This window comes from Rattus norvegicus, chromosome 4, assembly GCF_021556685.1.
Source record: "Rattus norvegicus strain SHRSP/BbbUtx chromosome 4, alternate assembly SHRSP_T2T, whole genome shotgun sequence".
Classification (NCBI taxonomy): domain Eukaryota; kingdom Metazoa; phylum Chordata; class Mammalia; order Rodentia; family Muridae; genus Rattus; species Rattus norvegicus.
This window is the reverse complement of record NC_141537.1, coordinates 60,173,050-60,187,373: the sequence shown is the minus strand read 5'-3', so window position 1 is coordinate 60,187,373 and position 14,324 is coordinate 60,173,050. Positions and strand designations below refer to the sequence as shown.

Sequence of the window (14,324 nt, the reverse complement as noted above, 5' to 3'; positions counted from 1 at the left end):
CAGAAGTTGCTATCTCGCTATCTGCTCAGTTGCTGAACTGTGCTCACTCCTGCCACTGTTGTCCTAGCAAGTAGTGCTAAGTCCATCTGCTCTCCAAATTCACACCTAATCTGTGTCTATATTAAAGTCAATTGCACACCCGGGACCTTCCCTCAGCCTCTCCTCACTTTATATGAGTGCAGATCAATTCTATGCCCACTCCTACTTCATTCTGCTTTGGGCTCCTCTGTTTCTTCACTGCCCATTTCTCTTTTACTTTCACCCATGTTCTTTGTCTTCCCTGAGCTTCCTTTGTCCTTTGCCTGCATTAAGTCCAAGTTTCTGCATGCTCCCTATTCATCCTCCACCACCCTCACCCCACTGTTCCTTACCATGTCTCCCTAGATGCAATGCTCTTCTTACTCCTCTCACTGTGCCTTTCTTCCCTACTTTCTGGGTTCCTTCATTTTACTCTTTCTCATTCTTGCAAATGGAGCATCTTGGCTATCACAGTCTCCCTTGCATTGAAAACCTCTAACCTTTTCTGGGCCCTGCGTAACCATTTCTTCTGCTTTTCTCTCTACTGTCTTACCACTATGCTTCAAGCTACTAACTATGAATCCTCTAGCAGACTTTATCATGAGTCCTACCTTCCTGAGCTCCCCTTGATGCCCAGTGTTTCATTGCATTCACTAAGTTGGAGTCATACTGTACCACTGCACTCCCATCCCTAGGCACTCAAAGTTCGCCTCCTCTTGGCCTAAACTATGGGATCCTCCCAGCATCTTACCTCTGTAGCACAAGGTGACACAGCACATTGCCTTTCACATTCTTCTAAAAACATGCCCAGGAGAAATGAGTCTTTCATCCTCTACTGTGTTCCTGTCCATGCATGTTTTTGTCTTCTGCCCCCATTGCTGTTCCCACACAGAACACCCCATTCCTACACAAAGGTTCCTACTTCACTCTGATCTGCTGGTGGGCTGACAGCTCTCTTCCTGGGCACTCTAGTTCCTCACTCCTTTTCTTCTTTTAGCACTCACCTCCTTCCCTGAGTTCTCCTACCTGTCTCTCATGCACACCCCATCACCTCTGTGCGTCACCGTCCATCTCTATCAGCCTCACTGCCCCACCTCAGTCCTCAGCAGCAAGCACAGCTGGCAGTGCTCTCTCCCCCTGCCCCTGAGGAAACCCTCTCCCAGCTCTCACCCTTCCTCACACCTTCCTTCTGCACTGCATCCAGTTGCTCACCGTCATCCTCCTGCACTGACAGGACCTTTCCTCCCCAGTCTGACAGTCATGACTCTGATGTCCTCCTCCATCTGCTCCCTTCCTTCTCCATAGCCATCTCCATCCCCCCCTTCCACCAGTGATTCTCACCCGGGGGTGCATGACCCCCCAGTAGCCTATCAGAACCATCTTCTGAGTAGAGTTGTTGTCAATGTTTGTGAGCAGGTCACTGCTGCTCCCCTCTGATGTTCTGATAGGCTACCAGGGGGGCGTGCCCATCCCCCCCCCTCGGGTGGAACCCCCCACCCCCCACCCCCTGGTTAGGAATCACTGCTGTGGATGGCCCCCTGCCCTCCCTGGCTTTTGTTCCCCCATTCCCTCCCCCAGCTCTCTGATGGTGACCATTAGATCTCCTCACTCAAGCATCTCAGTGCTTCCCCTTTTCATTTAGACTCACATTCTCTTCTTCCAACCACCTCTTTTCTATTTATCCCTTCACACACATAACATACTGCACCCCCAGTCTTGATGAGGACTGTTCCCTTGAAGGCCATTATCCCTGTCTATCTTACTCTCCCACCTTTATGTCAGTATCTTCGATTCCATTCTGGTCCTCTCTGGACCTTTATCTCATTTTCTTAACCTTCCCTCTTCTTTGTATTCAATGCAGAGACACAAAGCCTGCACAGGTTTTTATGCAAATCTCTTGTTTCCTGTAAAAATAGTCCCTTGCTTTTGCCCTCTTTCCTACTGTACTTGAAACTTCTCTAGTTCCTTCTCTTCACAGGATCAGTAAACTTCAACTTATATTTATCATCCTTACCACTCAGAACAGAATCTTCTACAAATTCACTTCTAGAAACTTACTATCTCTTGACCTATGTCCTCAACCCCAATCCCCACCTCCAACATTACTACTCTCAACCCTGCCTTCCAGGCCAGGCCAGTCTGCCTTCACTGAGTGCCTATCCCAAACCTCATCTTAAGTCCAGGAACCCTTTCCTACTAGATCACAAGCACCTGTCCTAAATCTGTGCCTTTGGCAATGCTGTCCACATTTCTACCTAACATTTGTTCCCTCTTTTCTGTTCTCTCTCCTTCTCCCTCTTTGTCTCTGTCTCTCTCTCTCCTATTCTCCCTCCCTCTCTGTCTCCCTCCCTCCCTCTCTGTCTCTTTCTGTCTCATCTCTCTCTGTCTCTGTCAGTCTCTGTCAATTTCTCTCTCTCTCTCCATCTCCTTCCCTCCCTCCCCCTTTCCCTCACTGTCCCATTCTAGTGCCTCATCTCCATCTGTCTTCCATAGCTAACCTCTTTCATTTCCTTTTCAAAAATCTCCCCACACATGTCCTTGCTGGTTTCTTCTCTTTCCAGGCCAGCATCAGCTCCCTGCCTCATATGTAGAGCACAGTCCTCCAATCTGCTTCTTTGTCTTCCTTCCTTTCTTCATGGGGATCAGCTCACTGTGCTAACTGCCCTCTCACTGCTGAGCCACATTTCCTCTTCTCTTCATCCCCCTTGCTCTTCAGGAGTGTTCATTCAGTACCAGTTTTTGCAGTAATTTCTGCCTCTTCTTTTTCTCAGCTGCCTTTGCCTATTTCTCCCCTGCTGATAGTTCAAGCTCTTTCCATCCCATGAGACAAGTTCCTGCAAACATTTTCTCCTTTCTTCCCTTCATTTCTATTTCCCCCTAAAAGACCCCGATGGATTATAGGATGCCAGTTTGGCTGTTTCTCCTTTCAGCTTTTGCACACAACCTTCACACTCATTTTCAGAGTTTAGAATCCTCTTCCTGTTTAGGTACTGCTTCTGTCCTATTAATCTCCAAATTCTCTTCACCTTTGCATCAGCTGACCCAGAAGTGAAGCTTACACACAGCCCAGATTCCTAGAGCCTGCTTTTTTCCTCCTCTGCCATTTGTCTAACCTTTTTACCACAATACTAAACCCATAATGCCCAGTGGATTTAGATGTCAACTTCCCACCCCACTTTGCCCTGTATGTGAACCAGCACAGACTTCTAGCCACCCTGGGAAGGGGAAGAAAGGTCTAGTTAGCCCTGCAAATGTCTTCTCAGCACTGACCAGCAGATACTTCTACACCATTTAACAAGCTCTTTACCCACATTTTGGACTTGGTGTGCATAATTCCATCTCCACATTCCTACGATGATTACCTGCCAGTCCTATCCTTGCAACCTACTATTTGTGCAAACATTGTTCCATTTTCTGGATCTAACAGAAGTCACTGTGACCCTTTGTATCATGTTCTTTAAGGATGCTACTTTGTAAATGCCAGGGCTTTGGGGTTTCTTCTCTGCTGTATTCCTGTGGCTTGACACTGATACTTTCTTGTCTCCAAATACCTCCATATGGAAACCTGGGATTCCATCTACCTTTTCCTAACCAGCTTATGTTCAAGTCTGGCCCTCTACAATTACCCTTCACTTACTGCCCCTTATGTGTCTTCCAAGTGTCTTTCCTATCATTTCTTCTACCTAACAAATGCTCAGCCTGCTCCTTTTTTATGGCAGCCAAATTCTAATAGTTTTCTTCCCAGTTGGTTATAAATTAACCCTTGCCTCACCATCCCCTGAACTTTCTCCCTTGCATCTTGCCTGAAAGACTGTGCTTGTACTTTAGCATGTACACCTTCTCTGCACCTTCCAGTGTCTCTAGACTCTGGCATCTTCCCTTCTTGTCTGCTCCCTTCCTAAAATTCTCGTTGCTGCCATATCACCCACCTCTTCGCCTCTAGTGTGCTGTCTTGAGTCTGCTTCCTCTCTGCTCTCACCCTAGTCATCCCTGCTTCTTAGTTTTATTACTGCATTAGACACGGTTGTTTCCTCCTCTTGGGCTTTCCTTCAAAGCACTTACTATCCCAGCATGTCTCTCATTGACATGGTAGTCCTGGACTTTTCTAGGTGCCTCCCCCTATCTTGCTCCCTGCTCTGGCTGGCCTACCCATACTCTTTTTCCTCTCAACCTTGGCTCATCTGTCTCACTCTTGTCTCCCCATCTTCTCTGGTGTATTGTGGTACCTTTCCCTGAACTCTCTGCACTCTCTGCTCTCTTAGCTGTTTTCTCATTCTGACACAGTGGTCCTCTCCCATGTTCTCACGTTTTTCCCAACTCTTCACCTCCTCTTCCCTTCTCCTGGGCCCAAATGATCCTTTCCTCTGGCCTTAAGTCACACCTTCAATATCTGTAACTCTTTCAGATGCTCTCTGTGATGTTCTGGTGTATTCTGCAGACCCCTAAACCTGCGCCCTCAGCTTAACCTGTCCTCCACACTCACTGCTTCGCCACCTTTTTAGAGCAAAGGTCCTCTGCATCGAATCGGCTGAGCCAAGTCTACACCCTCTACCCAGCCGACCCTGTAGGCCAGGCCTAGGATTTCCTTCTAGAACTCCATATCCATGGCTCCCTGCAACCTGTTTGTTTCCTTTCACACCCTGATTCTCACCCCAATAAACGTCTCAGGGAACATCTCTCTGTTCCTGTCAGTGTGTGATTTTCTATTCTCCATATAGTCTACCCCATGTGACATAGCCATGCCTACCCTTACCCTAACCTAATGATATACTGACAGCTTCCTTCCTGGGCACTTCAAACCCTAACAACTACCCTTCCTGCTCCTGAATCTCTTGCTCCTCATCACCACTCTCCTTCTTCCCTGCCTCCCATGCACAACCAGTCACACACCCCATCACCTCTGTGTGTCACCGTCCATCTCTATCAGCCTCACTGCCCCACCTCAGTCCTCAGCAGCAAGCACAGCTGGCAGTGCTCTCTCTCCCTGCCCCTGAGGAAACCCTCTCCCAGCTCTCACCCTTCCTCACACCTTCCTTCTGCACTGCATCCAGTTGCTCACCGTCATCCTCCTGCACTGACAGGACCTTTCCTCCCCAGTCTGACAGTCATGACTCTGATGTCCTCCTCCATCTGCTCCCTTCCTTCTCCAGAGCCATCTCCATCCCCCCCTTCCACCAGTGATTCTCACCCGGGGGTGCATGACCCCCCAGTAGCCTATCAGAACCATCTTCTGAGTAGAGTTGTTGTCAATGTTTGTGAGCAGGTCACTGCTGCTCCCCTCTGATGTTCTGATAGGCTACCAGGGGGGCGTGCCCATCCCCCCCCCCTCGGGTGGAACCCCCCACCCCCCACCCCCTGGTTAAGAATCACTGCTGTGGATGGCCCCCTGCCCTCCCTGGCTTTTGTTCCCCCATTCCCTCCCCCAGCTCTCTGATGGTGACCATTAGATCTCCTCACTCAAGCATCTCAGTGCTTCACCTTCTTGTATAGACCCTGAACCTTCCCAATTCCCTCCTCTCCCTGTTCACTTTTTCACATACAACATGTTCCTGCCACAGTCCACACTGTATGATTGATATTTCATCTCATTTACACTTTTTTTAAATGTTAGAATTTTAGAAGACCAATATCTGTTTTTCTTTGTATGCTTAAATTTACCTTGTTTTGCACACAACCTGGTCTACTGTGCAATCGTATGCTTCCTAGAACATTGGACTTTTTCTAACTCTGAAAGAAACCTGAAAATCTTAAGCAGCTATTCCTCATTTCCTTCTTCTCCTCCACGAACCCCCCCCCCCCAATAGCATGTTTCCACCTTTTCCCTCCATTCATTATTTTACTACTTGATACTACTCAGGCCTTCCTATAAGATCTCGGTTATAAACCAACCTTTTCTTAGGCTCGTATATAAAACATGCTCACACTTCTAGCACTTTTCTTGACAGTTTGATGACTTTCATTCTTACAAGGTGTCGTCAGAGTCACATACTACATCATGGGTCCCTAGATCCTGCATGTAGGGTGCTTCAGTGTCTGTCTCTCCTCCTTGAGAACACTTAATGTGGTCACTATGTGCTCTTCATCCATGGCCGCCTCTTCTCCTTTGTTCTCTCTTTTCTCTCATTACCTCATAAGGACATTTCATCTCATGTACTGGTTTTCTTAGGGCTCACTTTAGTTCCAATGTACCTTAGTTGGGCCTACCCGTTCTGTCTTTTCTTCTTTAATACTTGACACTCTCCCTCCCTCCCACCTCCCTCCTCCACTGCTCTCTAACATCTTTCTGATATCACTGAGCCTGCTGTCTAAGCATGGATATGCTCCTCTCGTTTGTGTCCTTTCCCATGTCCATGTGGTGCCTCTGCTCATTTCTTACATTCTCCTTTGTTTGCAATTAGATTAACTGTGCCGCATAGTCCTTTCCATCCTCACAGTTGAGGACATGGCTGTCTTCCCACTTGCCTCCTTCCCACCTCACCCTCCTTCCTTTACTCTTCGGCCTCTCTCTAGTCCCCTAGTCCTCTTCCCAACTTACATTCTTGCTTCACTAGCCTCATTTTGTTGAGGTACCAGGCTGACCACAAATTCAGTGATCTACCTCCCTTGGCCAATAGTCAGTACCCCAGCAGGCATGTGTGCACATGCAAGCAGACACACGCACGTGCACCCAAATTCTTAACTTTCCTGTCAACTGACCTATCTTTGTATATATACTTCCCTGAACATTACCCCTCTGATGTCCTGTTTTCAGTTACCACTTAGTCTTCTCCTTCTCTTTCTTCCCTTAAGAACTACCTCCCTATACCACCTTCTTCCTGCTTTGTAAATACCAACATTTTACACTATGATTTTTATAGTAAATACAGTGCATTTAGAGTTTGAAGAAGCCTTTATCCAGTTTCTTTTTGCAGGCAGGGGGAGCACATTTTCACAACTATCATTAAAAAGCTCATAAAAACTTTCAAGAATGTTTTAAATATAAAATGTTTAAGGACAGTTGTCTAATTATTTTAAATAAAATGTTCAGTAGGAAACACATTTGTAAGTGGTACAAAATGATCCCATACTATAGCACAGAAGTGATGGTTTTAGCATAAATAAAAAGTTGTTATACATTACATACTAACTACATATGATATAAATAAATATTTTGGAAATGTTTACTTACCAACTGATGAGTTCTTGAGTTATCTCGCCCATATTATTGGGAAGATGACAGGAATATTTCACAGCATTTTTTTAAGGTCCTTGATCATAGAAAGTGAGCCTACTGATAAAGTACTATGACCATAACAAGACTATGTGTGCCCCCCAACCCACAGCGGGCATATGTACAAGGGAATTATCACTAGCAAACTAAGTCTAATTCACTGCCACTAGGCTTCCTAAGCAGATGATGGTGGTGGTGTCAATGGTGGTAGGTCTGGATGGCGTGTGTGTGTGTGTGTGTGTGTGTGTGTGTGTGTGTGTGTGTGTGTGTGTAGGAGGGAGGGAGAACTTTATATGCTAACTGCTTTTAGACTGTATACTGCAAAGCAAGTGATGCTTGGATTCCTCTTTCTGGCCTGACATTCTGTACCTTAGTGTTCTAAACCAACCTCTCAATTCATGTATTTTATCCCCACTCAAGTACCACCCCCCTACCTGGTACATGTTTTTCTGATTGCTTCTCACTTCTCTCTCTTTCAGTTGGTTCTACAAGATTCTCTAACAAACCCCAGCCAATCCAACCTCACACTTACCTGCCCTTCTCCTACCATACCTTAAACATTCTGTGTACCTATTTAATCTGCTGAGATTTCCTGGATTTCTGATTCAGGTCTGTAACTAGGGGAGAAGTTACAGAAACACTGTCCATGCCTTTCTCTCTGTCAAGCCCAGCATAAAGAGTGGTTTACCCAAACTTTCCTGTCTGTCTATTTTGCAGGCACTCATCATTGTGATCTGAGAGTTCTAGAAATCTCTATGGCGCTATGGTCTCTCTCATTACCATGTTACCTCAGAATCATTGTCTAGGTCACACAGTTCCTCCTGGACTTTAATCTATCTTTTTATATTGTCTTTTGACCCACATAAGAGGCTTCTCCTTCCAGCCAGTAGCCACCTTGATTTTCATCTGTTGCTTTCCCATTCTACACCTCCTTCACACACACCCCTCTCAAAGAACAAAAACCCCTTCGTACAACAGAGTAACTTCTAGAACAGCACTCTATAGCAGTTTGTATTCCCATGCCTTAATACTATGCATGCTTACCCCCATTTCACCTTGGAAATAAAAGTGAAGTTTTACTTTTGAGTTAGGTTCCCATCGTAATGTTCGACCTTTCTCCTAGTATTCTTAGTCCATTCTATGAACAGACTACTCAAATCCCCTGGTGTCATTATATCCAGGTTCATCCTATTCCAGCTCTTCTTGATTCCTTAAACTATAACTCCCACCAAAGCCTCTCCTAACTCAATGCCTGATTCTTCTCCCACTGCAGTGCCATTTTTAAGTCTGGCCTTAAGACCTGAGACCCTCATCCTTTGATCCTTCAGATTCCATCCTGGGAACATCATTACCTCTCTGCCAGTATCAGGGTCCTTCAGACATGCTCCCAGAGAGGTTCCCAGGCTCTCCTTCAGAAACTTCTTATCAATACTTGCCAGCATTCAGATGCTCCTATCTTTCCTAAGTGCTCCTGGTTCCTTTTTCCTGTATGGCCCTAGACACTGACATCTGTGTTACCTGCATACGTGCTTTTACCCCGGTGGCTGTCTGTAAGTCATCATGGGTTCAGCAGTCCTCTCTTCCATCTCCTTTCCCCCACTTTTTAGTCTAAGATTTTCAAAGGGTCCTTGCAATTGGCCATAGTTCAGATTTATCCCATTTTATATACTACTTGCCCTCTACATCTTGGTCATATTGGTTGTTTGAGATGCCAGTCAAGGAGAGATTACCAGAGGACACCCTTCATAACAGTGTTTCTTACCCACATTCTTCTCGCCATCTTTGGTTACAATCTAGCATAACACACATTTCTCTACTGCAAATTCAACTCTGTCACTTTTTCCCCCAGCATTCCTCATCTGGCCCTCTATAATTGCCCTTCCCTAACCACCCTTTGTACTTGCTGTCCTTCCACCCTCAATGCTACCTACCTACTTTTCCTTCTTCAGATTCTAACCTGTCTTATCTGTAATACTTTCATACAAGGCTGCATAGGGGTCATGTCACTCACTGTCAGCCAGGCTACACGGAGCATGTCATCAATATCAATGCTCACTGTGCAATAGTCTGCAGTATCTTAACTACCTGCTATGCTGTCCATTTCCACCCCACTCTAGTCAGTCATAGATGCACAATTCTTCAGATATATTTGCTTCCTCATAATCTTCACTCATTCTCCATGTTGTAACAGTAACTTAGTCTCAGAACAAGCTACCTGCCCACACCATCCACTAAGCAATCCTAATACCTCCATAAAGTTGTGAGCTGTCATTCTATCTTAATCCTTATAAGCTTCCCCTTTCTTAACAACCAGATCGTTCAATTTCCTTCCAACACTTCCTGTTCATGTCCTTCCTCCTCGTATTGTTCATCTTGGCCTCTATGCGCAAATGTGGCCAATTAGATGTACACTGAGCTCTGCCAGGGCTTACTATTTGAGCCCTCTATTCAACACTGTCTCTGCTTGTTGGCCTTCTTCATGTGTTTCTTTCCCTTTACTTCCAGTCTACCTTTTCATTTTCATTCCCTCCAAATCTGGGGCCCAAGAATAGTCTTAACTTTCACTTGATGTCTGCCATTCCTTAGTGCTGCTCTTTTATATCTGAGGTTAACTCTAATGAAGTATTCTGTTCTTTAGCATCCCTTCTGTTCTGTGTGCAGGATTCCCATGGATTCAGCACTGCGAGGTAAACAACAACTTTTTTTTACATGTTCACTGCTTAACACACTTTTCATGACTCTTAATCTCCTATGTCCTGGATTGTATCTGTTTTCATCTCTGTCTAGACCTATGTGGATCACTGTGGATAGCCTATTTCCTTTAACCCTCTCTTGGCACACCCTTTTCTTCAACCATCTAAGAATCTTCAGATATGTATCCCTTTTTGAGGGTCTTCCCCTCAGTAGTTAACTTCAACTTTCCACTCTGGTATGTGCTAATTAGACACTCTGTCCCAGCCCAACTCCACATCCTTCTCCCCTTCAGCTTCAGCATTACGGTCCCAACTCTGTCTTCTTTTCATACTAGTCTCCTTAACAGTTGGCTCACATTTTTAGCAAGTCCTTATAAAATATACCTTTTTTAAGCCTCTTTAACAGAGGTCTGCAGTTCTGTTTTCTTTGTTCATTTTGGGTTTTGCCTTTCCTGTTTCATGAAGCTGTAGTCTTTATAATAGTAAAGTTCTGCTCTTGCCCTGAAGGGCTCCTCTTACTTCCTCTCATTTCTCTCAATGTCTGCCTTCTCGTGCTATACTAATGCATTACTGCCACTGGCTTGTCCTGCAGCCCTTGACAGATTCCCTGCAAGTCCTCACTGTGTCAACCAGATCATTAATGAACTGTGCCACAAAGGTTCCTTTTACACAGTCCTCCTAAATCTTGTCTTCTAAAAGTCTCACCAGTTTGTCCCAGTTCATCTAGCTGTCCGCCATTCATTTTGTCTCTAGTTTTACCCTCAGGCTCCTCCTAATCCTGCAACTTTCATAGCACTCTGATAAAATTTATATTGAAGGATCTATGGCATTGAATTGTAGTGTCATGAATAGATTACTCATATATATCAATTATATAAAGGGAATAGGGAAGGGAGAGGGATGGATGGATGGATGCATGGATGGAGGGATGGAATGAATGTTTACAGGTACCTCTTGGTGCCCACACTACCATGCGTTTACCTTTGAGTCTCCTTTCTTCTCTTGCTTATCCCCCACAGTAGCTTCCTAATGTTTTAATTTCTAGTATTGTGTGCATGTGAGCCCTTTCCAGATCCCTGACTAGCCCATAGACACCTTTCCTCCATCCATGCTGGCCAGATTCTCTCCTCCAAACTGTTTGGAACATCAAAATTTTACTTTCCAAAATTCTGTCAGTCTTTTATTACTCATTTCTTATGTCTGTCAGTCATCTGATACATACAGTGCCTATTTGTTTTTCCATTGTGAAACACACTTTATCGACAGTAAAACCTCACTGCACACTGACGGTTGATTTAGAGCAGTTTCTCCTGGTGTTCTATGGGTCCACAATCTAAAGACAGCACAGAGACCACGAACTTGGTCAGTGTTAATCTCATGAACTGTCTGCTTTGCTGTTAGTAGTGTTTGCTTTGTTGTGTATTAAAGCAGTGAGTGGTTCTAAATTTTTCAAAATATTGACTCTTTGACCAGCATGACAAAAAGTTCTACCCTCCTCCTTTTTCCACATCAACACCAAAACAGTGTCAAGTCATCTGTCTCTTCTGTGCACTCTTGTAGTGCACAGTACAAAAATAATTTCAAGCCTTTCTTTGTGAAACTGACTTTTTGACCAACTTGCAAGCTGCTTCAAGAACTACCTTAAACAGGGCATGCACAGATGTTGGCTTGCGAATGTGGAGCACAGTGCTGAGCACAGGCGGTCCTTCCTCAGTAGTGATGGGAGTATGCTTGTCTGTCCACTCATGTGGGTTTGCTGCTCCTCCCCCCAGTTGCAGGCACCTTTAGCTGTACCATGAAGTTTACAGTCCGGGACTGTGACCCTAATACTGGAGTTCCAGATGAAGATGGATATGATGATGAGTATGTGGTGAGTCTTCCCTGCAACATTAAATGACTTCTTGTCACAAGAGCATGTTTTCTGTAAACAGCTGACAAAACTCATGGGACCTAGACTAATCCTCTGTAAAGCAACCATCATGCCAGAATTTAAATGGAGCACTTTATAACTATAGCAAAAAAATTCACTGCCCCCCCCCAAGGGAATAACTAAGAGATAATTGCATCACTTTTAATGTGACTGAGTTTACTTATAATATAGGTTTTGCTTCGGCAACCTTTCATTTGGTTGATTTTAATATTGGCAAGTCTTGGACTGAAAAGCTTTGACAGAAAGGAGGGTTGGAGTGTCAAGTTTAGAAGGTGCTATCTGTCCTCAGCTCAGAACTCTTAAGTGTGGCAGCCTGACTACCATTGGCACTGAGCCTACACTTAGCTCTTGACAGGTTCTTCTTGCTCCTCTATATTAGGACCTACAGATAGCCTCAGGCTCACGAAGACCACATTAGTGTAGAAGAGATCCAGGCCCTGTGTGGTTTGTAGACATGATCATAAGTGACCAGTGCCTTCTGTCTTCATTGTCAACTCAGAGGACTTTAACTTACTGACTCCTGCTTGTTGCCCACTAGCTGGAAGATCTTGAAGTGACTGTGTCTGACCACATTCAGAAGATACTAAAACCTAACTTTGCTGCTGCCTGGGAAGAGGTGGGAGATGCCTTTGAGAAAGAAGAGACCTTTGCCCTGAGCTCTACAAAAACCCTTGAAGGTAAGAAGAGTTTTGCTGCCAGTGGGCTGCCTGGGATCAGTATGAAACCCAGGAGGCATGCATGCAATTCTGAAAGAATTCCTCTCTGCTGAATATGTTTTAAGGTTCCTGTCTTAATCATCTGACCAAATCAGCCATTTTCTAAGATAGTAGCCTCCCTCCAGTCTACAGCCCTGTGCGCCTGCAGCGCTTAGGACATGGGGGGAGGGGGGGCAGAGGCAGATCCACCCACAGGTTTAACTTTTCTAATCCTTGTTACTTTCAATTTCTCCACAGACGCTGTCAACAACATCATCACGTTTCTCGGCATGCAGCCATGTGAGAGATCAGATAAAGTACCCGAGAATAAGAATTCCCATTCCCTCTATCTAGCAGGTAAGAGACTTCCATCAGGGCCAGGGATAGGCGCTCCTTGCCTGGCTGCTTCTGTCATCTCGTAATGTAACAAGTGGAAAGCGTCAGAATGAGCTGTTGACTTTACAGGCTCTCTGGAGGCTATTCTTTAGGAAGCACATCGGCCTAAAACACTTCACTGTAACGGATGCCACTGCCACCCCACTAACCACTGCCTGAGTGCACCAGGCCAGTGTTATGAATACCTCCATGTACCTGGTTTTTCATATCAACATTGAGAAAGTAGGACTGTTTGTAGGATTAATTTTCTGTAAATCTGTATAAAAGCTGAACTAAAATAATAGAGAGGAGGCATGGGCAAAAGATGATAAATTCCATTAGTCAGAACTTCTTTGAAGTTCTTAATATACTTTTCCTCACTTTGTCTCTCAGGAGTTTACAGAGGTGGCTATGACTTACTGGTGCGGTCCAGGCTGGCCCTAGCAGATGGCGTGACCATGCAGGTGACTGTGAGAAGCAGAGAGAAAACACCTGTGGATGTTATCTTGGCTTCTGTGGGATAAGTTCTTGCTGGGAAGGGTGATGTTGCTGTGCCCTCCCTATTGGTGGTTTTTAGGCTAGTGACACAAACTTCCCAGAATTACACTAAAGATTCATAATGACTTTGAAGAAGCAAATCCAGTGTTTGGCCCTGAGCCAGCAGATCAAACAAATGTCTGTCTTTGCGCATGGACTTTAGTGTTTCTTCCCTCCTCATTGTCTTACTCATTCAGCCTTGGTAGGACAGTGCAGCTTTGAGTGGGCTTGGTAATCAGATTCTACTTACGCTATTCTACAACTGCTTAGCTTCATTATATGCTGTTACTTAATGTGTGAAAACTCTTGGCAACGGTGGAAAAGTTTATCCCAGAAGGGTGGATGGGGAGGGGAAGCCGGAATCCATTTTTGTCACAGTTTGTTTTTATTAATAGAAAATAAACACTCATTCATTCCAGTTTCAAATTGCTATACTTGAAATTTCTAGTTTAAAAAATGAATTTAAAATAATCAATAATGCTGCTTTAACTAAGTTAAAACTGTGGCTTAAAAAAGTATTCAGCACCATTTGCACTTAGGTCTTTCAGAATTTGTTCTTAAAGTATCTGGGAACTTGCCTGTCTAAGTACAAGAGTTATGTGAGAAAGCCTTTCTGAACAGCCAGTGGGATGCTAAGCAGCCATCATAAGAGAGTCAGTGGACACTCGGCTGTCACAATGGTCCCCTCCCCTCCGCTTCAGCCCTGGAAGAGCATGCACCTAAGCTGAGATGCGAGAAGGCAGCCGTTATTTACTCGGCTTGGACTTTCTAAACAACAGTACGTCTCTGGCACAGATGCAATAAGTTCTTAATACCTTGTGGTTTTAGGAAATTCTGTAAATAATTTCAACCTGTTTATTCACAAA

At 44.8% G+C, this 14,324-nt stretch overlaps 1 protein-coding gene across 2 annotated transcripts in view; it reads left to right on the top strand.

Moving 5' to 3' along the window:
- Copg2 (coat protein complex I subunit gamma 2) overlaps positions 1–13,884 on the top strand; it is a 128,346-nt gene extending 114,462 nt beyond the window's left edge. Inside the window, exons 21-24 of one of the 2 annotated variants that reach the window (NM_001106929.2) lie at positions 11,694–11,791; positions 12,390–12,528; positions 12,805–12,903; positions 13,315–13,884. In NM_001106929.2, coding sequence (NP_001100399.1) covers positions 11,694–11,791; positions 12,390–12,528; positions 12,805–12,903; positions 13,315–13,445 — 467 coding nt within the window. In that variant the 3' untranslated portion in view covers positions 13,446–13,884. The remainder of the gene's footprint in view (positions 1–11,693; positions 11,792–12,389; positions 12,529–12,804; positions 12,904–13,314) is intronic. The other variant, XM_087657089.1, reaches the window with a different exon arrangement.
- The last annotated feature ends 440 nt before the right edge of the window (positions 13,885–14,324 follow it).